Source organism: Pygoscelis adeliae, unplaced genomic scaffold (genome assembly GCF_000699105.1).
Source record: "Pygoscelis adeliae isolate BGI_AS28 unplaced genomic scaffold, ASM69910v1 Scaffold42, whole genome shotgun sequence".
NCBI classification, from domain to species: Eukaryota; Metazoa; Chordata; class Aves; order Sphenisciformes; family Spheniscidae; genus Pygoscelis; species Pygoscelis adeliae.
Genome location: NW_008824283.1, coordinates 3,813,581 through 3,814,900, shown reverse-complemented (window position 1 = coordinate 3,814,900; position 1,320 = coordinate 3,813,581). Strand labels below are relative to the sequence as shown.

At 38.1% G+C, this 1,320-nt stretch overlaps 1 protein-coding gene across 1 annotated transcript in view; it reads right to left on the bottom strand.

Moving 5' to 3' along the window:
* Nucleotides 1–232: 232 nt before the first annotated feature.
* GABRG2 (gamma-aminobutyric acid (GABA) A receptor, gamma 2) overlaps nucleotides 233–1,320 on the bottom strand; it is a 69,678-nt gene continuing 68,590 nt past the window's right edge. Inside the window, exon 10 of the mRNA XM_009318510.1 lies at nucleotides 233–617. Coding sequence (XP_009316785.1) covers nucleotides 342–617 — 276 coding nt within the window. The 3' untranslated portion in view covers nucleotides 233–341. The remainder of the gene's footprint in view (nucleotides 618–1,320) is intronic.

The window sequence follows — 1,320 nt, the reverse complement described above, 5'->3', positions numbered from 1 at the left end:
TCACTCTTGTTTGAAATGGCAGTAATCAACTATTAAGTGATGTTGCCATGCTCCCCTTGTCCTGTCTGCTCTGTTTCTCTCTATTCCAGCAGGTATAGCTGTATATTACCTGTTTATGTGATTTTTATTTCAAATTATTTTGGCATGTTGAACAGACATTTAATTCACAATAACCTGATGGTGATTTTTGGACAAATGATATGATTGATCTTTACCGGGTTATGGCACTAAAGAATTCAGACCACTATAAAGCGTGTCGTAAATACTTCAAGTGGACTTACGAAACCATCTGTCTAAGAAATTCAGTGAGTAAGGCTCATATCACTGATTTCCTTCTGCTTTTAAAGGTAAAGATATGATACCCAATACACCAGGTTAAACAAACAGAAGGCAGTTGGGAAGAAGATGCGGGCATAGGAGTCCATTTTGGCAATGCGGATATGTATTCTTCCATGCCTCCATGCTCCCGTTCGACAATCCTCAAAGCAGCAAAAAAAACTGGCACAGTCCTTGCCATCAAGACACTCATACCCATATTCTTCATCCCTTTCTTGGAGGTGTGTAGCATTGTTCATTTGAATAGTAGCTGATCGAGGCCGGATGTCAATTGTAGGTGCCTAAGGTGGAGTGGCAAAAAAAGAAAAAGATGGCAGGAGGGAGAGACTCTGTTATTATCACCAGACCAACAGGGAGATAGAGACCAATGCTCGACATGTGAGTGATGGTTCTGCATGGGGTACATGGGAAATTGCTGAGGAGTTCTAATGGTAGTATAACCTTGAACTTATTAAAATCAATTGCATCATACACTTTAACTTTACAGGAAAGCAGCACAAATCAATATTAAGTTAACGGCTGTGGACAATTAGCTTTAAAGCCAAACTAAGTAAACATTAGAGGTTAAAGGAAACATTCAGGAATGTATTTGATGGTATTTTGTGTTTTATATTTTACATAGCTGCTTAATATCTGAAGGCAATTTGTGTATTGCACATGGAAGGAACTGAAATAATCAATTGGAAATGCAGGATTTTAATATAGGGCTGGTTCGTGTTGAGACAGGAGCAAATATATGCAGGAAAAAAGGCAAACCCTGGGTCTTTCAAATAAGGTTAGGAGAGTCTCTATAAGACTCTCAAATTGTTTGAATGTATGCAGTTCACTATCTACTAATGTTCACCAGCTAGAAGGTTCAACAGGTTCCAAATTTTAGATAGTAGCTGTACATATATATACACATATATATTTGGAATGAATTGGGCAAATTAAGTATTTAAAACGCATTTGAGCACTTGGCGAACACCAGGATGACAGGCATTG